Source organism: Pseudopodoces humilis, chromosome 30, assembly GCF_049639895.1.
Source record: "Pseudopodoces humilis isolate 2021_Gansu_Grassland_sample_001 chromosome 30, ASM4963989v1, whole genome shotgun sequence".
NCBI lineage: Eukaryota > Metazoa > Chordata > Aves > Passeriformes > Paridae > Pseudopodoces > Pseudopodoces humilis.
In genome coordinates, this window is record NC_142229.1 from 3,152,038 (window position 1) to 3,178,701 (window position 26,664).

The window sequence follows — 26,664 nt, forward strand, 5'->3', positions numbered from 1 at the left end:
TGTATTTTGGGTAAGGGGTGCCAGGAGCACTGAATGCTGTCCCCCCAGGCTGGGGAATTGTGCAGCAGTTGGGGAGATCCCAGGAGCAGGGGTGGGTGCTTCCCCCTCCTCACAATGCTGCTGCCCTGCACAGGGGATGGGCTCTGTGCTGGGGTAACAGTGTACAGTGAGGGCAGGGACATCACAGCTCTTTCTGGACCAAGGTCCCAGATGTTCTTTGGGGAGGAGGGAAGCTGCTGGACCAAGGTCCTGCTGTGAGCTGGCAGTGGGGGGCTGGAGACACGGGAGCTGTTAATGACCAGGGGTCTTTTGCACATGGGATTATTATATTTTTCCTTTCTAGGTCACTGCAGAAATTTTTCCCCTCCACAGACTTTCCAGCCCTGCTGTATTTTCAGGACAAATTTGCCCCCCACCCCCCCAGACGAAGCTGCCAAGTGTGTGTTTGCTGTTTTATCTCAAATGTGACCAGACATTTGCATATACGGATTTTTTGTCTGGCTCTGCCGGGGACTTGTTGCAGCTTCCTTTTCCCATTTTATTCAGCTTGTTAAGTTTTTAACCTGCAGCTGTGGGGCTTCCTCTTTCGGGTGTGAGGTTCTTGCACCCTTTGGCTGCTGTAGGTGCCCTGTTCTGGGGCTGGAGACACAGGGGTGCCTGGCACACAGACAGGAGCTGCCTCTTGGCACCTCTGGCCCTTTCCCAGCTCCCTGACTGCTCCCACAGGTCAGGTGGCCCATGACCCCAAGGTGACCAGGGCTCAGGACTTGTCTAATGGGCTGGCAGGGGAGCTCAGGGCTAGACCATGACCCTGTGGCCTCATTCTCATCTGTGGCTGAGACTCTACTAATCCTCAAAGTACATGGAGTCACCTTCCAGATTTTATTAATGTTTGTTTGATGCCCTGTGTTTGCAAGCTCTTAAGCTGACACTATTTGCAGTGGGAAGCCAGATTATTTTAAACAAGCAAAATATATCCTGAACAACTTTGTGTCCAAGGTTGGTAGATAGTCCTTAACCAAGAGTAACTGCTGTGCACCCTGAGTTACAGTTCTGGAAGTCCACGTTGTGCTGGGCAGAGCCTGGGCTGGTGCTCGGAGCGAGCAGAGGCTCCCAGGGGCTGCAGCTGGGGCCAGCTGCCCCTCTCAGTACACGGTGCACCAGTTGCTGCCATCGCTGGGCATCAGCCCCCCGGTGATCAGCAGGATCAGATCCACAAACCACCAGATGCCCAGGCCCCCCAGGGTCAGCAGCTTCCCCACGGCGGTGCCGGTGTGGCCCAGGCAGAACCGATCCACGCCGAAGCAGCCCAGGAAGAAGGAGTAGAGCAGAGTGGTGATGAAGTAGTGTCCCGTGTACCTGCGAGAGAAGATGCGCCGGGCTCAGGGAGTGCCGGCCTTCCCCGCCGGGCCGGCCCCGCTCCCGGGGCGCTCGGTCCGGCGGGTGCTCGGGGGGCCAGGGACTCTCCTACTTGACGCAGGGCCGGCTGCCCCGCAGGAAGCTCCGCGGCTCGGCGCACTCGATGCCGTCCAGCGCTCGGCACTGCACCCGCGTGTGATCCACCTCGCCGTGGGCCTGTCCGCCGAACTGCGGCGGGGCAGCGCTCAGCGCCCGCCGGGCCCGGGGCACCGGGGCCGCCCCCGCCCCGCCCTCACCTTCACGCAGCCGTGCCCCAGCTCCTGCTGCGCCGTGGCGTTCCCGCCATGGTCCACCGGCTCATCGCACTCCACGAACTCATCGGGGCTGCGGGAACGGAGCGGGCGGTGAGGGCGGCCGGGCGGCCGCGGCGCCCCCCCGGCCCGGCCCGGCGCTCACAGGTAGGTGCACAGAACGAGCGGCGCCCGCGGATCGCTGTAAGCCCAGGCGGCGGCGGGCGGCCCCGGCGGCAGCTCCCGGGGCTCGGTGTCGTTGCCCGGGAGGCCGCGGCCGTGCAGCAGCAGCAGGTTCCCGAGCAGGAGCGCGGCCTGCCCGCACAGCAGCGCGTACCCCACGGGCGGCGCCATGGCGGCAACGCCGCCCCGCTCGCCTTCGGGCCGCGCCGGCCGCAGCCAATGGGCGCCCGCCGCCACCCCGCCCCGCCGGCCGCAGCCAATGGGCGCCCGCCGCCGAGCCGGCCGCAGCCAATGGGCGCCCGCCGCTCGCAGGCAGTCAGAGCGGAGGCGGAAGAAGCTGCGGAAACGGCAGCGAAGGGCGTGGCGGAGGGAGTGCGCCCAGGCGAGGCGCTGATTGGCTGGCTGGGGGGGCTGGCGGCCAATGGGCGAAGGCGAGGGGCGGGGCGCTGGGGCGGCGCGCGGGCCCCCCGGCGTGCGCCGGTCTCGGGCCGGGTCCCGGGGCCGCTGTGGCTCCACCGGGGCTCAACCGGGGCTCGGGGACCCTTCCCTCGGGTGGTGCCCGCCGCGCTCACACGAAGAGCAGACACCTTAGAGCCGGAGAAGTGCTCTCAGGGGTCTGTGTTGCTGTTAACGGGCATCGGGGCGGCCACATCAGCGACTGACTCCGTCCGAGCTGGCCTTTGTACTGCGCGGCTCCCACCAGTGTCACCCCGCCCTGTGGGAACGGGAAGCAGCCCAGGTTGGGGTGCATTTGTGCTCTTTTCCGTAGTAAATTGACTCCATTCCCCGTGTCTGCCCTTCGTGTCGATTTAAGGGAGAATCGCTCCTGTCACAGCCACGGGAAGGACAAAATGTCTGTGCTTGGATGTCAGGAAATCTCACTGCAATGGGTTTCCTCACTGTGCCTTATTCTAGTTAGAAAGTTCGTGCTGGAACCAGCGAACAGCCCCAGTCCAGTGCTCGGCTCCGAGGTCTCATTTGTGGCTTCAGACATTGCAGACCTCCAGAATTTATTAGTTAGTTTTCCCTGTTTCTCCCAGAGCAGCTCCCACTGTGCCGGCTGACGGGGATGTCTCCCCCTGCGGGATTTGATTGACCCGGGCCGGGTGCTCAGCTGTCCCGGCGGTGCCGCGTCCGGAGCCCCGAGGGGCGCTTACGGTGCCTCGTACCGCAGGGCTGCAGCAGCGCTGCCGAGTGCCGGGAGAAGCCAGGGGAGATGGATGTGGCTCTTGTTTGAACCTGCGAATCTCATGCCCCTCAGGCAGGAACCACAGGATGATTCATGTTTGTGCGTTATTTGTACAGGGCACAGAGGTATCCGTGCTGGGTTCCGGGCCGTGCCGCTGTCCGGGGCCGTGCTGGGTTCCGGGCCGTGCCGCTGTCCGGGGCCGTGCTGGGGGCCGGGCCGGGCCGTGCGGGGCAGGCGGGCCTGGGCGGGCGGGCGGACGGCTCCGCCCCGGGGCGGTGCAGCGCAGGCCCCGGCCCGGCTCCATAAGGCCGCGGGGCCGCCGGCCGGACCCAGCGCCCCACGGGAGGGGCGATGGGGGTAAGGAGTGTCATGGCCCGGGCCTGGAGCTGCCTCTGTCGCCTCCTACTCTTCCTCATCTTCCTCCTCTTCCTGCTGCCGCCGCCGGCCGCGCCCGGGCAGCCCGCGGGTGAGTGCGCGGGGCCGAGCTGGGCCTGCCGCCCGCACCCCCCTCGGCCCCCAATTCCCTTTCCCCGTCCCCTTGGGAGGGTCGGGCCCCCCTTATCACCCCCCCGGGGCCATGTGGGGAGGCTCTGGCAGCCGCTTCCCTCCCCTGCCCTCGAAGGGGCAGAGACGCCCCCAGGGCTTGGCCGGAGCGGGGGCTCCTCCCGCCGGCCCGTGTGCCCCGCGGGGTCCCCGGGGGTCGCTGGTGGCAGCAGGAGGCTGAGGGGGTGGCAGCACCCCCCGTACCCTGCCCAGCATCGGCAGTGCTCCGGGCAGGGATGCTGCGGGGCCCGGCGGGACAGAGCGGCTCCCTTGTCTGGAGCACGGAAATGTGGAGCTGCTCCCGGCACTGCCCTCGGTCCCTTCGCACCTGCCCGAGGCCGCAGGTGTCCCGCGAGCATCCTCCCGTGGCCGTGCACTCACCGAGAGCTGTGCCAGGCTCTTCCGGAGCAGGAGGCAAAGCCCCTGGAGATTCAGGGCTGCCCGGGCGGTGCAGGTGGCCTTGGCCATGGAGGAGCTCGGGTAAGGGGCAGAACCGCGCAGGCTGCTGTGCCCAGGGAGGCAGCGCAGGGCTTTTAAGGAGTTGGTTCCCTGCTGTCGTTAAGGGCTGTTTATGAACTGAGATGGTTCTGTTTGTGGGCTCCTGAGGTGCCGATTCAAGGCTGTACATACATGACAGGCAGAAATGTCTCCTCTGTCATTGATTCACCCTCCTGAAGGGACATGTGCACTGTGTAAAACTTTTGTGTTTGTCGTTAATGCATGTTTTTTATAGTCAGGTCTTCCCAACTGAGGAATATACCACTTGATACTGGTGCTTCATGCTGAGGACAGTGCTTATGTGGTGTGTGCCTCTCCCTGAGGGATTCTGGGCTGGAATCTCTTCCTCTTGCTTGCTGCTTTGTTGCTGGTGTGTGAAGTGAAAGCTCTGAGAGGTGGCTGGTGGTGGAGATGGCACAGCATGTTGGGAGCTGCAGGTTATGCATCGCTGAGATACCAGATGCTTGTGCTTCCAGGGAGGTGGTTGTTTTGAGGAATAAGATTTTAGTTCCTACCTGTGGGAAAGAAACACTGCTGCCAGTTCCTGATGGTGGATGGTAGTATTCCTCTCTGCCTTTGGAACTCTCTGTCGCAGCTATTAATGCCAAACCTGCCATGAAATATAATGAACCTCCTTTGCCTGAGGTATGAGCTTGAAGGAGAGGGTAGAAACCTCCAGCTTTTGGGTTATAATGTAAGTGCTTCTGACACGTACAGGGATGTAAGGCAGGAGTGGAGTGTTACCAGAAACTGTTATTTGAAAATTCCTGAATGACCATAATCACACAGTGATGTGTAGCCTTAAGGGATTTGCGTTTATGGCTTTTCCTCTCCTATTTGTGTCCATAGGAGCCTTCAAGATTTGACTGTATGAATTCAGAAAAATTCACAGGCAGAGACTGTTTTGTGCTACTCCATCTCTTTCTTGATATCTGGTGTCATATGCACACCAGGGTGTTCCAGCCAGGCTTGGCCACAGTAAGTGTCTAAATGCTTGGGTTTAATTTTCTAGGGAGATAGGGTGTTTGGTTAAGATAATTCTTTTGTTCAGATCACAGAAAACACAATACTGCCTCACCTATGTTGCAAGAAATCTGGGACAATCATTCAGCAAAGAGAGGGTTTGTGGTTATTTCCTCCATGTGAAAAGGAGAGAGAGGAAAGACATTTCAGTGTGGCTAACACTGCCTCTTGTAGTGCCTTGCTTTTACAAAAACGAAGTTTGAATCATGACTTTAGCATTTCTGCATGTCTTGATCATTATTATTTCTCAAGCTAAAATTAAAAAAAGAGGTAAGAATGTGCCTTTCACAGTTCCCCTTGGTGGCCAGATGTAAAGCCAGTGATGTCTCTAAAGAGAAGGTTCCCACAGACTCAGCTGAGAAAGCAGAGCTGACGTTCCCAGCTGGTAAGATGGGGAGGAAGTGAGTGGGCTGGGCGTGCTGAGCCCCTGTCCATGGCCATGCTGTCATGGGTGGAAGGGGAGGGATTTCAGGGCCAGTGACCCACAGGAGGGTTCATTTTGTGCAGAGACCAGCTTGGCTTTACCTGCTTCTCCCTGTGAGAAGGTTCCGAGGTGCAGAGGGTGTAGTGACAGTACCAGTGGACACGCATGACAGTCCTTTTTGTGGAACAAGGGGAGCTGTTGTCTTGCAGATGAATTAGGCTTTAGGAAGGGCAGAAGGAATGGGGAGAGTCTAGACAGGAAACACTTGCAGCATAGCTCTGGATTTCAGCAAGGGGTGTAAGAATTTTCTAGGAAATATTTCTGTGGGAGAGCTCCGTAACCTGATCAGCATCCAACATCCCTGGTGAAATACCAGAAGAAGCTTCATGAGCTGCTCTGGCCAGGTTTAATGCTGTACAAATAATCCAGGTGAGCAATACATAGAGATGAATTTGCTTCTCTTGCCATGATAGTTGGTAATCTCTTCCTGCCTTCTAAAGGGCACTGGCACAGCAGGAGACCCAGCAGGTGTGAAGAATGAGAGCAGGGGAGGGGAGGGAGGATACAGAAGTCCCAAGGAGTGGTACCTGTAAAAGAACATCTGGCCAGATGTTCCCAGGTGTTTTGAAGGTGAAGCACCTCGGAGGTACTCTTTAGTCTTTGAGGCAGGGGAGGAGCTGGAACTGCTGGCTCCACAGAAAACATTCCTACATTTAGAAGAAGACTTGTTATCTTTGTGTTTTGTATAAACCACTAAACACTTTTAAGTGGACTTGGATAATATTTGCATAGTGAAAGTGAAGGTTTTTGCTTGCAGTAGTCTAAAGAGTAAATCCTACTTCAACCACAGCCTTAGTGCAGAAGTCAAGTGCACCAAAAAATGCTTTTCCTGGTGTGTCATTGCCTGGAGAAACCCACCAGCAGCGGTTCTGGTGTTTTGAAGGACATGTGTAAGTAAGCCAGGTCATGGAAGTTTCTCCTCAGACACTGCTTGGCAAACTCCTGTATGATTCTGAAAATAGGATATGAAGAATGCAGATGGAGCTGGCAGCTGGTACCTCCCAGTCAGATGGGATTCAGGCTCCATGAAGACTGGGATAGCAATCCCAGTGATTTGAGCACGAGGGAAGTATCTGTCAGAAATAAGTGGCTTTGAAAGGAGGATGCAAAGTGTTCCGCTGAGGCGGAAATAATTGTACAAGTATGAGAGGGTGAAATATGGGGAGCAGGAGCATGTTGCAGGAAAGGAAATGAGTGTCAGAATAGGCTGACAAGTGAATCAGATGTGCTGTCTGTTTTGAAGGTGAGATTAATCTGTGGAGATCCATAAACACACACAGCACAGGTACCTTGGTATGTGTGAGGTCTCTCTGGCCTCTTGTGTCCTGTTGTGGTGCTTTTTTGTTTGTGGCTGTTTTGTCCATTTGTGGTTCATCAGAACAGCCTGACATGAACAGGCAGGGGTGTAAGGGAATATTGCATATTGATGCTCCTTGGTTGCAGGAAAGGAGAGGCAAGCATGACAGCACACTGGAAATGCAAAGATTTGGAGCTAGAGAGAAGGGAGTGGAGGGTTCCCCTCCTCTGGGGGGTGCAGCTTGGAGCACCAGGAGCTGATCCCTTGGAGATCGGGGATGCTCCGTGTGGAGCTGGTCCTGCCCGGGGCCCTGATGGGCTGGATGGGCCTGATGCTTCTGGCACTTCTGGTGAGCAATCTCCTGCCAAGGTGTGGGATAACTCGTGCAGCTGACCTCAGCTATTCATAGTGATCAATTGATGATAACCACAGTTAACTTAATGAGTTAACTTAATTAGTTGCTGACCTGCTCACGTGCTGATGAGCTTGTTTTTAATGAAATTATCTTGTTTTGTGTTGTAACAGGCCGCAGTTTGAACTTTCCTCTTTTTATTTTTTTTCTTCCATTGAAGAGTGTATCTTTGACCTTCTGTTGCTAGGCTTGGGAAGGAGTCACAGCTCAGGAAGGATGATAATTGAGGGGAAGTGTGAGTGTAGGTGGCTGTAGCTGTGTGCTGTGATTCTGTAACTGAGCCAATGACCCATGGACATGGCAAGGCCTAGCAAGACAGGGGATGCAGTTTGAGCTTTGCTGAATACGGATCTGGATCGCTCACCTGAACACTCCCAGAGCTTCCCTCAGTGTCTGGAGAGCTGTTATGGCTGTGATGTGTTCTGCTGGTTTTCAAGCTCCCGCATGCCGTGGAGCATGCATGGAATTCCTATGGTGGATTTGGGGTGGGGAGGGGAAGATGATTCACATCTTCCTAGTTGTCTCCAATGCTTGGTGATTAATGGCAGCCTCTAATGAGATGAGATAAATATGGTAATGGATGCAGTTGTGTTTTTCTGATCAGAAACAAGATCTCAGCCCGGAAATGGGTCACCAGCATGTCATGTCCTCAGCAGTGACGTGGTACAGCTCCAACAGCTGCCAGTGACACAAAGCACCTGAGGATTACAAGCCCTGTAACTTAATGAAAATCTTATTCCAAACTGTACCTGGCCTTTGTAAGAGGAAAATGTGGGAGCAGGGTTTGCTTTCTGCTTGGCTGCACTTGTCCCTTGGATTGGATTTATGTTGAACTACCCTGTGCCCTCTTTGAGGGCTGCTGGCGATGTGTGAAATGATGCACAGGGCACTTGGCATGGAAACAGGTTCTTTGGGAAGTGAGGGGCAGTGCCAGGGCAGTGCCTGCTCAACTCCCACCCCCATCACTTCCAAACTGGGGATGAGGAAGGATGGGAAGGAGGGCAGAAATTGGGGAGAGAACTGTCAGAGCATTCAGGAACTTGAAAATTGTCCTCTTTTAGTGCTGTTGCTCTAAGAGGATCCTCTTGGAGTTGTACTCTTCCCAGAAATCCCTCCCAGTTCTGCTTTATGTGATGATTCACTTGCTTGTTTTCTGCTTCCAAGCTGCTCTTGGGCAAACGTGTCCTACTGCAAGCAGTGCCGGGCTTGGCTGTGTCGTGCTGTTTGTGTAACCTGTGCCTCGAGAGCCTCCAGAGCCTGGCCCAAGCGTCCCATCCCCGCTGCGAGGGGCAGGAATGGCCATGGGGAAGGAACAAGGGCAGAGCAGCGACCTGCAGGAGCTCAGGGCAGTTGGAAATGACAAATGGAGAGAAGTGATTGCTGCAGTATCTTGGTGGCTCATTCCAGGGAAGGAAGCGGCCCTTCCCTCCCTTGTTTTCAGGCCAGGGAGGTATTGCCACTGTTCTGTAGCCTGTGAATGTAAAGGGGCTGTTTGCAGGAGTCTCATTGCTGCTTTTTTAATACCTTTTGTCTGCAAATGCTGTATTAACACAGGTTCTGCTGCAGTGTGTGCCCTGTGGGAAATCCTGAGGAGCCGTGGGGCTGTGCCTGTGCTCAGGTGACAGAAATGCTGTGTGGCAGGCAGGAGAGCCCAGTGCATGAGGCCTCCTGCCATGGACGTGTGTGCTGTGGAGGGAGGGAAGCTGGAAGTCATCTGATGGCTTGTTCTTTGGGGATGGTGGTGGGAAGAGTGTGGGAAGGGGACTTGCTTTTCCCTTGGCATGCTTTTTGAGTGCTGAGGCAAGGTGATGATGATGTGTGTCAGCTTGCCAGGGATGGGAAGAGGAGGGGAAATGCCACTGCAGCCTGGTGCTTTTTGGGGAACCCCTGGCTTTTAAAGCCTACCTGGGGCTCCTGCCCATTTTCCAAAGGACAGAGCAGGCCTCTCATGTAGGCTTTGAGCTCACAGTGCTGTCCTGCAACTCAGAGAAGCCAAAGGCCCTTGGGAGATGGAGTGTGAGTTTTGGTGTGCTCTGAGGGGCTGGTTTTGACTGGATGCAGCATCTCAGACCCACTTGAGATATTTTGGAGGATCTTGGACACCAAACACTCACTCACCTGCCCCAGATGTGATGATTTCTGGAGACAGACAGTGAGGATAACTGTTCCCTTTCCCCCTACTTTTGTGGGGAAGCTCAGACTCCTCTGATGAGCTCATTGATTCCTTTGCCATGAGCCAGGAAAACTATTTCTCTGGATACTACCTGTGATCTGGGTTGGCCAACCTCCTGCTTCCTGGGTGAGCAGCTCTGAGCCAGGCACCAGCAGATGCCACCACTGATGGGAAAAGTAATTTGCATGCACAATTTATTGTTGTTTACATAGTTAATATAAAACAGTTGCTTGCAAAAACTGTTAAAGGGAGCTTGGACTGTGGACTTGTTTGGTTCAGGAGATCTGTCTGATGTTGCATGTGTAAATAATATATAAAGGGGTCTATGACAGCTGCTTTGTTGCAGGGATTTGTCTCACCTCAGTTGTTTTGATGAGGCCCTTGAGAGCTCTCTAAGACCATAATGAATAGTAGCACCAGCCTCAGGTCAGGAGTTTGGCTGTGCTGTGCCATGGGGAAGCACAGGAGCTGCTGGAGCTCTTTGAGAGAGGTTGCAGGGGGCAGTTCTGCAGCCTTGCAACACAGGACACTTGGTTTGACACTGGCTATCCTTGAGTGAGTCCTTGCTGTGCTGACCTGCTTTAAATGCTGATTCCTGCTGATGAAGAGTGGTGGTGTATGAGAAGGGTACTGGTAAGACAATATTTGGAATGTGAAAATTGCTATTTTAAACTTTCTGGAAAAATTGGTATCTTCTCTGCAGTTTGTGTGTTTTCCCTGGCCCCTTGCAAGGCAATCCAAATGTGACTTGCTCTGAGGTTTGCTCTGTGCTCTTCTGTGTGTGGACTTTTCCTGAAGTCATGCTTTCTTCCTTGTGCCTCATCCTCTTGATTGCTTTGTTCCTTTAGGCAGTGTTTCTGTTCTGCTTTCCAGGTTTCCAGGAGATCTCCCAGCTCACTTCCTACCAAGTTGTAACTCCACAGAGACTGGGAAGAGGACGACGAGAGGCTTCCAACAGCTCCTCCATACAGGTACTGGGCAGTCCTAGACATATCTTCAGGGTAGTGTCTACTTCCAAAAAAGTGCACCCAAAACTGACCTGAAATGCCCATGGGATGCTGCTGGATTCACCTGGCAGCAGGGAAATGTCTGTCCTTGCAGAGAGCATCACCTCTGGCACTGCTGGCAGCTGAGGTACAGAAGTGCCTCTTCCCTCCAGAGGTCAGGAGTTGCTGCAGTGGTTTTTTGATCTGGGTGTAAAACTTGCATCGTGTTCAGTAAAAAACTCTGTTGTCCTTTTCTGGCTCTGACTTGGAACTCTTCTGTGGACATTTTAGAAGAAGAAAGAATAAGAAAACCACAGTTCTATTTTGAAACCATTTCTTTCATGTGATTTTTTTTCCCCAGTCACACAGGAAGAGATGCTAGGTTCTGGAGGCAGGGACAATTATAAAATAAATTTCAGGCTCATCCACCTTTGTTGGTTTCAAAGACTGTTTTATTCATTAACATGAGTGAAATGCACCTTTCTTTGTATCCAGGACAAGGTGTCATATTCTATTGAGATTGAGGGAAAAGAATACACGATTCATCTAGAAAAGAACAAGTAAGTGATGAATTTCTTTAAATTATTAAATCATTCAAACTGGTGTGTCCAGATGACAAGCTGGCAGGTAGCACATGAGTTTTGAATCCTGGGGTTGTGTGTGGGAAGAGATTGAGTCCTGGTGTCTTGGCCATCAACAAGAGATGTTTTTTGATTCCTGCAGCCCTAGGGAACCCCCTTCAGAGCAGGAAGCTGCAGATTACCCCAAGGAGACCCAGGGAGTCTACAACTCTTTTTATTCACAGCTAAAAATAAACAAGCTGAACTTTATTTCAAGTAAATATTTTCACTTTTGTCTGAATCTTTTAGTTTTGTATTTTTTCCTGTCTCAGTAGCACAAGGACACTAGTAAATGAGGAGGCTGACTTTCCCCCCAAGGTCTGAATACTGAGCCCTCCCAGCTGATCTAGAAGCTGTCTGTCTGGAGTGTAAGGGCCACTTGCAGCACCAGCACATGGTCATTCACCAGGCCACTGCTGCTGGGATAGAGATACAACTGTGCAAGCCCCTGGGGAGCCCGAGCTGCCACTTGCCAAGGCCCTGACCCTCAGAAACGTGGGAATTTAGCTGCACCACATCAATGGAATTACCAGGATGGTGCAGCAATCTCAGTCGTGGGAGACTTTCCCAATGCACTTCCTCCTTAGACTGGGGAGGAAGAGGCATATGCAGCAGACTGAGGGCTAGAATTTATTTTTTTTCCTGCTTGGAAACAGGCTTTTAGCACAATTTAATGGGTTTTTCTGCTTGTTCTAGTCTCTGAAGTGAGGTGGTTTGGTTTATTTCATTAGCAGTGCTACCATTCTGGTGTCTTGAATTTTGCTGTGAAAATATACAACTTCTTTGTTAATTTTGGAGGGTTTTCCTTTTTAATGTTTCCTTATTTAATTTCAATTTACCTATTTGTCACACTTTTGGTTAGGACCATCTTACTGCTCTGCTCCAATGTCATGGTCATTTAATGAAATTCCTCTTGTGTTCCTTCTCCCCTTTCATTGCAGAGAACTGCTGCCCAAAGATTTCACCGTTTATACTTATGATAAGGAGGGAAAGTTGCAATTGGAATATCCAGATGTCCAGGTAGGATTTCCTTCTATTCATATCCTCACTGAAGGTGGCTGGAACAGAGCATCTGTGGGATGAGAGAGTCAGGATTACAAAAGGATAGCTGTATTTTCTGCTGGGCCACCTTCAGCACCCACTGCCCTCTTCCTGGAGAGAATCCTTAATTTTGGATGAGGCTCTAAACTGTAAAAGACCTGTGTTTTCTGATGTGGAGATGGTTGCTGTCTCATTAAAAGCCTCTACCAGGCAGTGCTGCTCTCAGCTGTTGGTATCTCATTACTGGGGTGTTGCTGCCCTCGTCTCGCAGCCCATTGCAGGGCTGCTGTCACTTCTGGCCTCTGCCTGCCTTCCTCCAAGGCCTGGAGCCCAGGGGCAGCCCTGGGTGCTCTGAGGGCTGAACAGGCAGCTTTGGTTTTGCTTTTGCACACAGTGAGCTTCCAGATGTGTCTCCGAGGCACAGTGAAGTGCCAGTCCATTCAGCAGGGCTGGCTGCTAGAACTAACAGCTTGTGTTAGTACTGGCAGGTGGGAACTGCTGGAAGGGATGGATGGGATCAAGTCTGAAGGACCTTTGAGCAGGATGTGATCTGTGTAGTGCAGGAGTTACTCCACAGAAAGCATGTTTGCAGCCCTTGTTCTGTACAAGCAGGCTGCCTGCCATGTTGCCTTTGGAAATGTAGAATTAAAGGCAGTTGTGTGATAAAATATGCAAGAAAACTTTTCTAATGGCTTCACTCTTAGGGATCAGTGTTGTTCCTTTGAAAGGGAAGTAGTAGTCATACATGATTCATAGGATCTTGTTCTTGAAAGCAGAGCACCTGAGTCAAATGGGTATTTGCTTCCTAGTTAAAAGGGATTGGTTAATGGAGGAAAAATGCTTTTTTAGCATTAGGTCACAGAAGTCAGGCTGACCCTGAGCGATCAGCACAAGCCCTCTGTGCTTTCTGCATTCCTTGCTGAGCACCTGGTGACAGAAAATGTATTATAGACCCCCAAATGAATGTCTAAAAATGCCCTAGCCAAAGAAAATGGAGTGTAGTTGCCCCATGCTGCCCCTTGTCTAGTTTCTAAAATATGTGTGTCCAGAGCACACAGTGGATGTGTCCATCTGTCAGGGCTGCTGGGGGCTGGGCTGTGCAGCCAGAAAACTCTGGCAGTGGGCAGCACCTGCTGTCCCTCCTCCTGCTACAGAGAGGTGAAAACAAGCCAGAACTTTCTGCCAGAAAACTGAAGAGTACTTTGGCCCAAATCTGGAGGGAGGGGCTGGCCTCAAAATATTTGAGGCAGGGTGGAGGACAGGAGAACAGGAGAGGGATAGCCTAGGTCAAGTTAAGAAATCTAGCTGGGGTAAATTTAACTTAATGCATTTTGTGTTCTTGAGTTGTAGTCACTGCTGGTCAGTGGCAGATCAGAGATTGCCCTGGGAGTACAGGCATGCCTGCAATGTGTGTAATGCACCCTTGTTTTCCTGTCCAGGATCACTGCCATTATCAGGGATTCGTGGTGGGGACCCTGGATTCCCTGGTGGCTGTCAGCGCTTGTTCGGGGCTCAGGTAGCACAACTCATCCTTTGTGTCCTGCCTGTCACACTGTGGCTGCTGAGCCCAAAACCCAATCCTGCTGTTTTTAACTGTGCCTCAGCAAGCCAGGGAGGCACTGGGTGACTGAGCTGCCTTGGTGCTGTTGTCCTGTGGAAACTTTTATTCGAGGAGTTCACAGATATTTGAAGTACCATCAAATAAATTATTAATGCAGTTTGTTAGCAGAGTGCAGCAAGTTGGTTTCCATGCATATTTGGCTTATTTTTTTAACTTGCACAGATAGTCATGTGTCTATTGCAGAAATGGAATGTTGAACACTAGTCTCCAAATTTCACAGAATTTGCCCTAAACCTTATACACCTCAAGTTTGATGGGATTGTGTTCTGCTTTGGGCTAATTGCCATATATTCTGTGCCATTGATTTTTTTGCAGGGTCACACCAGGCACCAGAGTGACAATAGTGTACTTGAACTAAAGCATTTCTGCTTAAGACTTGTGATGTAATTCCTGGGGCGTTGCAGAGCCTTACAGAGGTGTTTAATTTACTGCATTTGTAAGGCTCTGCTCAGTGTGAAAGGCTCCTGCCAGGCCTGAAGTGAAGTGTGCTGGTTCACAAGAGCTGAGGCAAAGGCAGGCTTTGGTTATCCAAGAATAAGTTCCTGTGTTTAGCTGTAAGAACTGTGGGTAACTGTCCTCTGTGCTCAGTGCCAGATTTCTCACACATTGTCATATTTTAGGGGTTTGGTGACAATGGGGAATGTCACCTATGGGATTGAGCCCATGCATCCCTCTTCTGGCTCTAAACACATTTTATATCGACTGGATAATGTGAAGAAAGAACCCACAATGTGTGGAGTAACTGCTGAAGGCCAGGAAAGGGAACATGCAGAGGGAAATCTCCATCCCAGTATGACCCAGCTGCTGCGGGTAAGTCCTCCCCAGTCCCACATAAGGGGTTTTGTGAGTTCATTTAAGAGTATGGAAGCAGCTTATCAGATTTCCTGGGACTTAGCACATACCTAAAGGTTTTTGATTTGGGGGGTTACTGGACAACTCAGTTTCTCCCCCAAAGCAGCCAAAGTCTCCTCCTGCTTCTGCACACAGCAGTGAGGATGGGACAGATGATTGGAATATTCCTGGGCTTTTTTGGGGGACTTTTAAGGGCAGGAACATGACCCTCATGGAGAGGCTTCTTAAAGTACTGTATCAAGAGCCAGGGGAATATGGTCATGTTTATCCCATCCTCCTCACCATCACAGTAGCAGTTTGGTGTGAAATCCCCCTTGTCCTTCAAGGACTGTCTGTACAGGAACAAGATTGAAATGAAAGCAGGAGAATGGAAAATGTGTTTCACTTCAAGATCACTGGCATTTGCTTGTAGAATCTTTCTGCCCCTTTTTGAAAGAGAGTGCTGACTTTCCAAAGCAACCTGTGCAGAGGTCCCTTGCTTTTGAAACAAGGGAAGTCTTTGTGCAGCTGAGTTTTAGTGTGAAACACAGAGATTGTCATTGCATTGGATTACAGTGCTTGGGTTTGGCACTTTGTGCTTTGGGTGTGTCTCAAACCGCTGATGGTGGTATCAACTGAAATATGACAATGTCATGAGGGTTTTCTTTGCTTACACTTGAATTAATAAATCTGAAGTTGTCTAAACCATTTTTTTTTCCCCAGAGAAAGAGGGCGGTCCTGCACCAGACAAGATATGTGGAGTTGTTCATAGTTGTGGATAAAGAAAAGGTGGGAGTTCTGTGTGGTTTTCCTTTTTCTTTCTCCTCAGGAGAGAGCCTGGAAAGCCCTCAGGCTTCATTACTCCCAAATGGATTGTTGAAAAACACTTGACAATTTTCCCAAGTTGTGCAAATACGCGACCCTAGAAGTGGGTAAATGTATACAATGCAATCCTCAGAAAAGGAGCCATCAGGCAGGGAGAGGTTTTGTTAGCAAGGAATCTCACAGTGTAAGGAAAGCACGTGGTAAAAACTGCCTTTGCTGTTGTCTTTGGAATATTGAGCTGCTGAGCAGTAGCAGTGAAGATGCTGCTGTCGTGGTTAGCATCTTCTTGGAGATTTGGAGCCAGGCAAAAATGTTCTGTTCCTTTTTCTATTCTATACTATATTTCTATACTATTGTCTCTATCTCTTCTCTTCATGAGGCTAAGTTTCTTTGTCTTGCAGTTTGAAGACTTTGGGAAGAGTGAAACAGAAGTAAGAGAACATATGGTGCAGCTGGCAAACTTCCTTGACAGTGTGAGTAGGAGGGATGCTGTGTGCTGCATCCCTGCTGCCTTTTGTAAATGTCTACCTTGGGGTCTGTCCTGTTACCTCTTTGGGGAATGCATCCCCATGGAAGCTCTTCCACCTCTAAATTAATCTGCACTTATCCACCTTGAGAATTAGTTTGGGAAACTCTTCCAACCTGTGCTGCATCCAGTGAGTGACAGGACAGATTGTTGCGATTCTTGTGTCTGTGTAAAGGTTAGAGAAAAAGCATTTCTATAACTCCACTGTTTCACATGATACTTGTCAGAATTGAGACTTGTTTCTATTTCTCTTTGGTATTGTCTTGCAGTATAGCCAGAGTAGCATTTAAGCCTTCATCCTATGGCTAATGAAGGTCTAAATCATGGGGAAAATGCATTCTGGTGGTTCCATTGTGTACTAGCTGTGAAAAGAAATCAAACCCACACAGAAAAGATGGATACTTGCAACAAGATCTATAACACCAGGCCACTTGTTTTTGTCTGAAGTTATTAATAAGTATTTCTCCTCCTTTTTCTCCCCAGATGTATGTTATGCTGAACATCCGCATCGTGCTGGTTGGTCTGGAGATCTGGAAGCACGAGAACATCATCAGCACAGATGGGGGGGCTGGTGATGTGCTGGCCAACTTTGTACAGTGGAGAGAGAAGAACCTCGTTCTGCGGCGGAGACACGACAGCGCCCAGTTTGTCCTGTGAGTACCAGCTCCTTCCCTCTGATCCCAAAAAGTTCATTCTGTTCCTGCCTGCTCAGCCCAGCTGTAGTGCCTGTGCTCTTTACATGCAGAGGGATGGTGTGGAAGAGGCTGACTTTCTCTGTAAACACTTGTCTTAAATGAACAGAGTAAAGGAATCTTGAGCAGACAGCAGAAGCTTAACTGGTGCCGTTTGTGCTTGCAGTCAGTAGCTGTGTTAGCCTTGGAAAGCTGAGCAGCAGGATTTGTGCCCCACAGGCAGGAGGGGTGTGTGATATGGACTCTGTGTGTCTGTACAGACAGATGATGGCCTTTCCTTTCTCTTCATGACTGTAGGAAGAAGGGTTTTGGTGGCACAGCTGGAATGGCCTATGTGGGAACAGTGTGCTCCAAGAGCCATGCAGGAGGCATTAACGTGGTGAGATTTCTTCAGTGATCTCTGAATGTGATTGAGATCAGAGTTTGCTCTCTGGAAGTCTTCCTGGAAGCACAGAATCTTTCATAACAAAGCTGAAGTGGCTTAGTGGGGCTCCTACGTTGTCCCCAACAATTTCTGACACTTCCATGATACCTGGATCACAACTCTGTAGTCTTCTGCTCAGCTTCTCCTCTGCTCAGTGTGCAGTATTCATGCAAAAGGATTTCTCAGAGAGGATTTCTGTGTCGTTTTAAACATCTCTGCCTGGAAAGTATGTGGGAGCTATGGGGGTTCTCAAATCTGACCTGCAGCTGTCACCTCCCTGAGAAGTGCCAGTTCACTGCATGTTTTAAATGGAACTGCAGAGCCTTAATGAAACAAGCTGCTGGTCTCAGATAACTGGCAATCCCAGAAACCTGGTTTCTTTGGGCCAGTGACAGAAGTGCTGGAATGTGTACATTTCAGGAGAATTGGGCTGGTGTGGAGTATTTCAGTTTTTGTGTTAATGTTGCAGCTGCTCTGGAAAGTGGAGGTTGTTGGGTAGTGTCCCAGAGAGGGTTCTCTTGAGAGCTCTTACTGCTAAGCAAATTCCATGCACTTGGTTGGAAATCCAGCACTGTTGGTCTGAGAATCCTGATAATGTAGAGACAGAATGGCAAAAGGGTCTCCTTGGCACATAAGTAAACACTGACTTTGTCAATATAAGCTCTCTGCTGACTGCCTTCTGTGTCACTCCTGTGCAGTTTGGAAGGATCAGTATCCAGATGTTTGCATCCATCATGGCTCACGAGCTCGGCCATAACCTGGGGATGAACCATGATGACGAACGAGTCTGTCACTGTGGGGCAAGCAGCTGCATTATGAGCTCTGGAGCATCGTAAGTAGCTGACCAAGGGAAGGCCAAGAAGGCTCAAAATGCCCCATCCACGTGCTTTGTTTTTATGGATTGCTTTCACCTTCAAATTCCCCTTGGAAAGAGTCCTGTTGTGCTTGTAATGGGGACAGCCAACATCCCCCTTGTTCTGCAAACACAGGGGATACTGGCTTGGCTTAGGGTAAAGCTCAGCTCATTTTCTCCCTTGCAGGGGATCGAGGAACTTCAGCAGTTGCAGTGCAGAAGACTTTGAGAAGCTGACACTCAACAAAGGTGGGAGCTGCCTGCTCAACGTTCCGAAGCCCGATGAGACCTACAGCGTCCCGTACTGCGGGAACAAGCTGGTGGATGCTGGGGAGGAGTGTGACTGTGGCTCACCAAAGGTTCGTAGCGCTGTGTTTTCCCAGTGCTGCCAGGGCAGTCTCGTGCCACTCACTCAGAGGGGACTGTTTGTGACAGAGGGGAAGATTTTGTGACATTCACAGCCTTGTGTCCCCAGGAGTGTGAAAGCGATCCGTGCTGCGAGCCAGGAACCTGCCGGCTCCGATCCGGCGCTGAGTGCGCCTACGGTGACTGCTGCAAAAACTGCCAGGTAGGAGACTGCAGCGTTGTTAGCAAGCTGAGAAAAGGAGAGCATTGGCTTAGTCAGACTGCAGCATTGTTAGCAAGCTGAGAAAAGGAGAGCATTGGCTTAGTCAGTGCATCTGTGAGAGGGAGTGGTCCTGCGTGTCCACGGCCCCACGAGGGCTTCAGATCGGTCCCTTGTTTGGGGCATGTCGTGGGTCAGGTGCAGTGCCAGTCTCTGCTGGGAGGTTCCTGGTTCCTGATGCAGATTTCCATCCCCTCTTTCCTCAGCTCCTTCCCGGAGGCACCGAGTGTCGGGCAAGTTCCAACGAGTGTGACCTCCCGGAGTACTGCAATGGCTCCTCTCAGTTCTGCCAGCCGGACTTCACGGTGCAGAACGGGCACCCCTGCCACGGGCAGGACGCCTACTGCTACAACGGCGTGTGCCAGTACTACGATGCACAGTGCCAGGACATCTTTGGCTCCAGTAAGGAAGAGCACGGTGTTACAGTCTTTCTAAGAGATGTAACTAAAGAATACACTAAGTTTATTTGAAATGTATTTATTTGCTTTTCTGTAACAAAGACCAGCTGGCTTTGGCAGAGGATTTGAAGCAGTGGTGGTAATGGCTTAGCATTCTTCCTGCTAATGCTAATGGTTGTGCATTCTTCCTGTGTTAGTTCTGTGCTGGGGATTCAAGTAATAATTTTGTTGCACTTGTAATTTCTGGTACAGTTGAGTTTCTGTTCTATAGGGCTGTAAAGAAATATCAAATGCTAGAATCGACTCAGATTAAATATCTGTTTTTCTCCATTTTTAAACCTGGAACCTTGCAATTCTGGTGTTGTAACCTCTTCAATGTTTTTATCAAGTTCCTAAGCTCGCTTCTGCATGGCAAATACTTGGTGTAGCAGGGTAGTTGCTCTGGGTACAGGAGATCCTGTGTGAGACGTTTCTGTGCTTGGGTAACGTGGCTCCTCTCTCTGGGGATGGGCTGTTGTTTGCAGAAGCCAAAGCAGCCCCCAACATTTGCTTTGCTGAAGTGAACTCCAAGGGGGACAGATTTGGCAACTGTGGTTTCCATGGCCATGACTACAAGAAATGTTCCAGCTGGTGAGTTGAGCCCAGGGCGTGGGGAAGCTCTGAAATGCGTGGCTGGGCATCTGTATTTGGGTGCTGCAGTGTCAGTTTGGGATGTTGTAGTGGGTGTGCAGGGGAGGGATGCAGGGCTGTGGTGAGGAGAGCATGTTCCACATCTCCTGTGCTTTTCCTAAGTGTTCACATAAGGGAAGATGAGAAGCAAATCATCATGTTTTCCTTAATGTAGAGATTCCAACAGCTTACAGAGAGAAGGGATAAACTATTCTTGCAGTGCTGGAATGAAGCCCAGTTCAGTTTTATTTGTTAAGTTGCCTCAATTTTGTTTTCCAGTAGCATCTTCCAGTGGAAAGGAAAGATCGTATCAAACACATGGTAGTCTCATTCTCAGAATAAATTCAAGTGTCACTACAGTGTTCCTGTGTTGCTGTTGTAGGAATGCCATGTGTGGGAAGCTGCAGTGTGAAAATGTGAAAGCCATGCCTGTGTTTGGAATCAAGCCTGCTATTATCCAAACTCCCATCAGAGGCACCACATGCTGGGGGGTGGATTTCCAGCTGGGCTCTGATGTCCCCGACCCAGGAATGGTGAATGAAGGTACCAAGTGTGGTAATGGAAAGGTAATTAAACATTTAAAAATTATATCCTAGTGTAATAATTTGGGGTATTCATGGGAATAAAACTTTCATCTGCATTGTGTCATGAATAGTTATGACCATTATTTTTTGATGCCTGTAGTTAATGTAAAACTAAATGAGTCCACTGATCCCCTGACTGCCCAGTACTGCACTGCATGTGCATCAGACATTTAATGAGCCTTTCATTTGTAGGTGAAGCGAAAGAAACTGAGTTTGATGAGAGACAAATCTTTGCTCTGTCAATGAGCAGGAAGAGCCAGGCACACACAAATGCCTTGAAGACAGCTTTCAATTAAAATCCAACTAAACTAAAGAGTGCAGAAGCTTAGCCCTAGCAGAGGAATGTGTATTCCACATGTCCTTACTGGACACAATTTAATTGCTGTTCCTTTACATTCAGACTGGAGACAAAAGGCTCCAGTGCCAGCTCAGCCCCATGCTGAGAGGCCTTTTGTGGAACAGAGTTTCTGCAGAGCTTGGAATTGTCAGTGAGAGTGTGTGAGGCTTTGTGGCAGCAAGCACAGTGTGGCTGTGGAGCCTCGAGCTAGGAGCAGGGATCTGGGCAGGCAAGGGAGCACTGAAATGCCATCATCCCTCAGCTGTGTGCATCTCTGTCCCCCAGATCTGCAGGCACTTCCAGTGTGTGAGTGCCTCTGTCCTGAACTATGACTGTGACGTGGAGAAGCAGTGCCATGGGCACGGGGTAAGCAGGGAAGAGAGGCAGCAAGTTTTAAAATGGTCATTGGTAACTTTATTTTTCTGTTTTGTCAAACTGTAAAACTATAAAATGCCTCTGGGCAAGAGAACCTGTAGCAGTGTCAAAAAAATCTTTGACAAAGCTCTTTGCCAGGCAAGAATTCCCCATTCCAGTATTGCTAATGAAATTTGACTCTGCATCTCACAAAGAAAAAAACAAGCAAAAGCCATGGTGTGTAAGCTGTTGGGATAGCTAATCCTTGGAAGCTCTTCCTGAACAGTGCTGTGTGTGCTCAGTCATGTGAAATCTTGGGATGCCTGGCCAAGGACTGTTGGGAATTGGGGAGGGAGTTACTGGGTAAAATTCTCCAGGCTGAGCAGTACAAGGGACAGAACAGGCTGTGGCTGCTGCACACAGATTTAAATGCATAGGAATGGAAGTTACTGAGTATTTGTGTTTTGGCATGCAGGTGTGCAACAACAACAGGAACTGCCACTGTGAAGCAGGCTGGGCCCCCCCTTTCTGTGACTCCAAAGGCTACGGGGGCAGTGTGGACAGTGGCCCTCCATACAATGGCAAGTGGCTGTGGGGGCTGGGGCTGGGTGCTCCAGAGCAGCCCATGTGCTGGAGAACTTTGGTGGATGGCTCTGCACTGGGTTTCCCTGGCAAAGAATTCTGGCAGAGGTTTTCTGCTCAAGGTGTTGCACTTATCTTTTGGGATGCTGGGGTAGGGATCTGTAAGGATCTGGACTGGTTGAGTTCAGGTGATTTCTGACACATTGGAACAAAGATCCTCTTGGACTTCCCTGTACCTGGGCTGGGAAGGGAAGCCCCAGTGAAGGGAAGCATGAATCCTGCACAAGAAAAGGCAAACTGACAGAGCTGGGAAGCTCTCTGAGTGTTTGAAGGTGAACTAGGAAGCCAGAGCCAAGCTCTAATTTGGAGAAAACTTAGGCTGTGTCCATGTGAAGTGTATAAAGATGGGATTGGTGTAACTTCTGCGGGCTGCAGGAATGAGCTTGAAGACTGTTTTTCATAAGCTCGCGTGGGTTTGGGAAAGCTAGGCACTGTGGTGCAGTAACAGGCTGGAGAAGCACACTGGAGCTCAGGCAGATCCCTCAAATCATCAGACAGAGAAAGGGAAAGACTGTTTTAATACAGCCTGCAGGGGAGAAATTGCTGCATATAAAAGGGTCAAGATTAAGAACCCAAGTTCTTCGTCTACAAGTCTGGAGAAGAGGTAGATTTAACATCAGACCAAAAGGCAGCAGCTGTTTCCCTCTCTTGTGAGATCTTTAGTAATGAAGTAATGCTCATACGTCATGAAAAACGAGGATTGATCTCCTAATGTGCTATTACAGCCCAGGGTATCAGCTCTAAAAGATAAACAGAAAGGATCTATTTGGGCATATATCTTACTGGACTCTTCTGGGTTTTTTCTATAAAAAATGGAGAGCAGTTATAGAACCATTCCTACCAAATTAGGTAGGAAACTACAAAATGCAGTTCCCCTGCTGTTATGAATCTGGTGGTGGTAACACCACCTAAGGCTTGTTTCTCCTCCGTGGTTTTGTCCCCCCAGACAAGGACACGTCGCTGCGCAATGGGCTCCTGGTGTTCTTCTTCCTGGTGCTCCCACTGCTCGTGGCTGCTGCTCTGGCCTTTGCAAAGAGGAACAGGCTGAAGCAATGCTTCAGGAGGCTGATGTCCCGCTGCCACTCGTGAGTGCCTCCTCCTTTCTGCCTTCTCCCCTGCCCTTCATGGATGTTTATTTACACCAGCCAGTGCCAAAGTGTGGAGGCATTTCCCAGTCCCAGGATGTCAGGTGGAGGCCTCTGCATCCAATGGCACGTGTAGCTTGCCTCTGGCAATGACAGAAAAGATAAATTCATCCCAAATCAAGACAGCAGAGAGTTTTCTCTTTATTGTTATGTTTGTTCTTGTGCATTGGTGATAGGGGTTTATGGTTTTGGGTCCCATCTTTTTATAAAGGGGCAAAGGGAAGCTGCCAGAGTCTTGAACAGAAAAAGTGTTGTTTTTTATTAAATTTGTAGTACATTTTATCTGTCTCACACTTGATACATGCTAAGGTAGTGTCAATCCAGCTGTCAGGTTCACAGTGTCTGGGTTCATGGCCTGCATTGTGTCTGGTTTATGTGCTCACACAGTCCATATCCATCGGATTTCAGGTCACTTCAGTCACCTCCTCCTCGGCCAGACACTGAACCCAGGGCCTGCCAGCAGAGAGGCTTCTCCCGTGGCATGCCATATGCTCCAAGAGCTGTACCCATGGTACGAATCATCTCCTTGCCCCTACTCTATTTGTTACTCTCAAGTAAAGACGTGAAGGAAGCTACCATAATTCTTGCCCTAATAAAAGCTTTAAAGTTACTTCATTTCTGAAAATTATGTTTCTCCCTGATAAAAAGCAGAGAGAACATTTGTTTCCTAAGGGTTGTGTGGGGGGCTCCTCAGTCTCTCAGTTTAAGTGTTGTCCCAGGCTGTGCCTAGTTTGCCTGTTCTGCTGCTCCCTTTTCCTCATGACAGAACGCCCACCCCACATCAGAGCCCCTCTCCTTGTCAGAGCAGTTGTCCTCTGAAAGCCAAAACCAGCCAGAGCACACTCCCAGAGCAAACCAAGTGCTGTTGTGATCAGCCTTTCTGTGTTTTTCAAAATCCAGCAGTTCCCAGACTGCTGTTGCTTCTTCTTACTCAGTTTCTCAGAGGAGAGAGCGGCTCTGACATTGCCAGGCTGGTTTGCAAGTGGTCTTGAACGTCACTTATTTAGTGACACAAATATTTTGATTCCCTATGTGCAATTTGTGAACATTTTCTTTGTATTTTCTTCGTAGGATATGCATCCAAATACCTTTCCTGTCCCAGCTTACCCAGTTAACCAGCACTCTCAGCAGGCTTTCCACCAGCCCTACTACTCCCCGCCGCAGTACCCGGTGCAGCAGCCGCAGAGGGTGCCCAGCAGGTCAGTGCAGTTACTGCAAATGCCCATTGGCAGCGGCACTGATGGGATTTCTTGTCCTGGCCTTCACTCTCGGGAGCCCTGGGGTGTTCCATCACACATTGTGTGCAAGCAGGGCTGACTTTTCACTGGGAGAAGTTTCTCCTTCACCCTGAAAGGCAGCGCGTTCATCCCACGCTGTCGCGGCTGCGTGCTGATGAACGAGGCTCAGGGCACTGCTGAGGGGGCAGATTAGCCCAGCAGGTTAAAATAGTCAGTTTGAAAGCAAATTGCTCAAAAATCTGTCATTGTGCTGATTTGTGAATGTTATGGCCAAGTGCAAAACCATTTCTCTTAACTTTTGAACAGAAAGTTTCCCTTTATTTTTATCTTGCTTTTTGGTTGTGCTTGTAAGATGCAATGCTGTGCTGTGACACACAGCCCCAGGAAGTGCCAGTTACTGAGTGGGAGCATCCTAATGTAGCTCATGTTGGGGGGGCTCTTGTGCCATGGGGCTTTGCAGAATTTTGGGAGAAAAGGTGAGTTTTGACAAGTGGGGGTTCCCAGAGGATTTCAGGCCGTTGAAGGCACGGTGTGAGCACGGCACATTGAGGATGAGTTTGGTGTGGGAGCAGTGGGGTGCTGGCAGGGGAGCTGGCAGTGGTCAGAGGGCGCTGGGCACCGCAGGACTGACCGCACCTCCTCTGTCCCCTCGCAGGCCCCCGCCCCCGCAGCAGAAGCTCGTACCTCAGGGACCGCCGGCACCACAGCAGAAATGTTTACCTCAGGGACAGTACTTCCCTTCCCGACCGGCACCTCTGCCTCCCAAATAGCTTTGGGCTTCCTTGGGGCCTTGGTGTGAGCTGACCTGCTGGCTGTGACAGCTGAAATTGCGGTTCCCCTTCTGGCATCCCATGGCAGTGCCAGCAGCCTCCCTGCTGCAGCCTGGGACAGGGCAAACAGCCATCCAAACCAGGAATGTAGAACTTGACACTCAATAAATACCTCGACCAAAGCTCCAGGGACTGAAACACCCAGCCAGCCCGTCCCTCGCTCTGTCCAAGCTTTGCCACTGCAGCCAGGCCAGCAGCAGGAGTGCAGCAGCCTGCAGGGCAATAGTCCTGCAATCCAGCACCTGGGTTTGGGTTCCCCATTTCTGCCACGAGCCCTGGTAAGGAAATTGTCTGACTTGTTGTTGTCTCTCTGACTGTGCAGTAAGGAATTGGAGTAACCTGTTTGCAAAGCAAGGAGATCTGGTCAGTTAATTTAGTTACTCTGCATGGACTGGGGAGTGTTTCCCACATACATCTTAAATGCATAAATGGAATGAGGTCTCAGAGGACTATTTGAGGAAGAGAGGTCTATTTTAAACATGTTTATGCATGTATATATGTTTATAGATGCATAATAATGCACTTAAATTCTTAACTCCATGCTGACTGACACTAAGCTGTGCTGTAGGAGCACTGAGTTTAATGCTTTTTAATTAGAGAGTGGCAAAATGAGACTCCTGTACTAATTCCCACTAATACATGGCAGTGACGATAAAGGTACGAGAAGACGGCCGTATTCTGGTTTTAAAAAATGGGGTTCTGTTAGGTTTTAATTTGGGTCTAAAGACAGCAGTAGTCCCTGCAGAACACTGGGAAGCAGGAAGTGTCTCTGCCTGGACCACCAGAGGTTCTCTGAGCACTTTAAATGGGAACCTGGTGGCTGATGCACTCCCTCTTTTAATACCCAAACCCTGGTAGTGTCAGTCGGGATGTGTCTGGGCTGCTGTGTCGGACTAGACTGCCCTCTGCTCCTGCACCATGGGCTAAACTCCTCCTGAGCAGAGGTGCTCAGCATCCACCGTGCTAAGAGAGGGAGCTGGAGATCCTGATCCCATGGTGCTGTGGGTAGAAGCTGGATGTTGCGGTCAGAAATAGAAATCTATTGCACAACTTGCTAAAAGTGAGGTTCTATTACACAAATCTGCTAAAAGTGAGATAAGTGCTGAAGAGTGTGCTGGGCTGTTTCACTCTGTGCTCACCACAAGCACAGCTCAATCTGTAAAATCCCCCTAATATTGCCAAAAAATAATCTTTTCCTCTGTATATACATACATAAGTATATATATAGTGTGTGCAGTAATAAAATACTTGAACTCCTGTGGTTTCCCATAAACTTTAGACTAAGATTTATAACACTATTAAAATCTGTAAAATGTCACCTAGAATTTCACCGACTGTACTGGTGGGGGGTCTCCTTTTTGTTCCAAGATTACTTCTTAATTGTGTTGCTGTGTCCCGCTCTGCCTGAGTGGGCTGTCCGTCTGTCTGTCTGTCACAATGAGCTCTGCAGCTGGATGCAGCCCATCTCCAGCCCTGCTCAGAGGGTGGGGAAAGAGGAGGGGATCCAAGGAATGAAGTCATCCAGAGAGATGTACTTAACTGTGTGTGTGAACTAAACTATGCTAAAAACGGTGCCTTTACTAGACAAAGAGTTTTTGTACTCCGAGCCCGCGCGTCGGAACAGCCGCAGTTGCGGAGGGCAGGGCTGTGTGCTTTCAGAAGCGATCCCATGGACAGGAAATAGCTGCAGTTTTTGGTGTTGAATGCTGAAGATGACTACTGACTTTCTTTCGTCAAGTGAACGGATACCTGTCCCTGGGCGGGGCTGTGTTCGCCTCCAGGCTGGCCCCGCGCTGCTTTCTGGCCAAAGGGCTGTTCCTGATCCCTTTGTACAGACCCAAGGAGCAATAAAGACGCCAGTTTTGTACAAGTCTGCCTCGGCCTCTGCTTTCGGGAGGGAGGGGCTGTTGCTGCTGGGGCAGTTGCCTGTGGGGCAGTTACTGGTGGCCGTGGGGCCGTTACTGGCCTGCCC

General features: G+C 50.4%; 2 protein-coding genes across 2 annotated transcripts; one reads left to right on the plus strand and one right to left on the minus strand.

The window, feature by feature from the left end:
• Positions 1-868: 868 nt before the first annotated feature.
• On the minus strand, positions 869-2,033 carry TM2D2 (TM2 domain containing 2). The gene is made up of 4 exons (XM_005530799.3): positions 1,816-2,033; positions 1,656-1,743; positions 1,472-1,587; positions 869-1,359 (listed from the first exon to the last, which is right to left on the minus strand). Exons 1-4 carry the CDS (start codon positions 2,001-2,003, stop codon positions 1,146-1,148), a joined length of 606 nt encoding a protein of 201 aa, XP_005530856.1. The 5' UTR covers positions 2,004-2,033; the 3' UTR covers positions 869-1,145.
• A 1,263-nt stretch (positions 2,034-3,296) lies between these two features.
• LOC102103092 (disintegrin and metalloproteinase domain-containing protein 9) lies at positions 3,297-26,562 on the plus strand. Its single transcript, XM_005530798.3, has 22 exons — positions 3,297-3,487; positions 10,325-10,422; positions 10,933-10,997; positions 11,999-12,077; positions 13,538-13,614; positions 14,340-14,529; positions 15,274-15,339; positions 15,777-15,848; positions 16,385-16,554; positions 16,891-16,972; positions 17,716-17,849; positions 18,058-18,229; positions 18,346-18,438; positions 18,702-18,897; positions 19,418-19,523; positions 19,945-20,128; positions 20,769-20,849; positions 21,313-21,418; positions 22,426-22,564; positions 23,033-23,135; positions 23,696-23,823; positions 24,518-26,562. Exons 1-22 carry the CDS (start codon positions 3,373-3,375, stop codon positions 24,630-24,632), a joined length of 2,571 nt encoding a protein of 856 aa, XP_005530855.2. The 5' UTR covers positions 3,297-3,372; the 3' UTR covers positions 24,633-26,562.
• The last annotated feature ends 102 nt before the right edge of the window (positions 26,563-26,664 follow it).

Bases quoted from the DNA above. Each gene is read 5' to 3' on its own strand.
- TM2D2 (XM_005530799.3), bottom strand. From the start codon at position 2,003: ATGGCGCCGCCCGTGGGGTACGCGCTGCTGTGCGGGCAGGCCGCGCTC. The intron at 1,588-1,655 runs GTGAGGGCGGGG...GCCCCGCCGCAG, and splicing joins TGGGGCACGGCTGCGTGAAG to TTCGGCGGACAGGCCCACGG. The intron at 1,360-1,471 runs GTAGGAGAGTCC...CTTCTCTCGCAG, and splicing joins GGCAGCCGGCCCTGCGTCAA to GTACACGGGACACTACTTCA.
- LOC102103092 (XM_005530798.3), top strand. From the start codon at position 3,373: ATGGGGGTAAGGAGTGTCATGGCCCGGGCCTGGAGCTGCCTCTGTCGC. The intron at 10,998-11,998 runs GTAAGTGATGAA...CTTTCATTGCAG, and splicing joins ATTCATCTAGAAAAGAACAA to AGAACTGCTGCCCAAAGATT. The intron at 14,530-15,273 runs GTAAGTCCTCCC...TTTTTTCCCCAG, and splicing joins GTATGACCCAGCTGCTGCGG to AGAAAGAGGGCGGTCCTGCA.